The 828-nt window shown below is 46.7% G+C and overlaps 1 protein-coding gene across 1 annotated transcript; it reads left to right on the top strand.

Moving 5' to 3' along the window:
• Positions 1 to 440: 440 nt before the first annotated feature.
• SARC_13887 (hypothetical protein) lies at positions 441 to 815 on the top strand (the record flags this gene model as incomplete). The annotated part of the gene is made up of 1 exon (XM_014291981.1): positions 441 to 815. The coding sequence occupies one exon, from the start codon at positions 441 to 443 to the stop codon at positions 813 to 815; it is 375 nt and encodes a 124-aa protein (XP_014147456.1).
• Between the last annotated feature and the right edge of the window lie 13 nt (positions 816 to 828).

Raw genomic sequence — 828 nt, 5'->3', positions numbered from 1 at the left:
CGTGCATGCATGGACTGCTGGTAGACCGGCACCCGAGTATTCCAGGTTGCTGAGTATTTGCAATACACCTACACATCTCTGTGTCCACATATTTGTATTTACATAGACACATCTATATCTTACTATTACAATATGTACTCAAAACGGCTTTTAGCTTCTTTGAATAAGGTTACTAAGAACTATGCAAAAGGTGCGGCTACTTCACGTTCGCGAGAAGCTTTCATGCCAGTCTGGGTTGTATTTAAGAAAGCAGAAGGTAGTGAGGCAATACGTGGCAATACAAGACAACACAGTGGAATAGCGCAACGAGGCGGCAGCGTGATGTAGATTGCGTCACACGGGAAAATACTTTCTGCGAGCATTGTTACCCGTTGACACTGCTACGAAAGGTAAAACTTGCAGATGGCACCGACGGGGAAGAGATTATTGAAGATCTCGCAATGCCGATACAGATATTTGCTGCCGTCGGCATGCTTTACATGATATATCATGGCTTTGTCCCACGCAGGTCTAATTTTGTTGAGGAAGTGGAGGGCACCGGTGGTGTTGCCTCGCTGGGCACAACAGTGAATGACCCCGAAAATGTGTTGCATCTGGAGAAGGATAGAGCAAAAGAGGAACTACAAGCATTAGCGTGTAATACTGAAACTCGTCATTACCCACAGTTGATGTCTGCTTATGTGGGTATTGTAAGGGGGCAGCGGGTTTCCCCCCAAGATGGGATGAGACCGAGCCCAATGGTGTGTTCGCTGCAAGAACAGCCCCACCAGCTGCTGGTAATAGAGTTTTTGATGACGATCATGGGGACGATATAAACATGGGCAAAGG

This window comes from Sphaeroforma arctica, assembly GCF_001186125.1.
Source record: "Sphaeroforma arctica JP610 unplaced genomic scaffold supercont1.3870, whole genome shotgun sequence".
In the NCBI taxonomy this organism is placed as follows: domain Eukaryota; class Ichthyosporea; order Ichthyophonida; genus Sphaeroforma; species Sphaeroforma arctica.
This window is presented reverse-complemented; position numbering and strand designations above follow the sequence as displayed.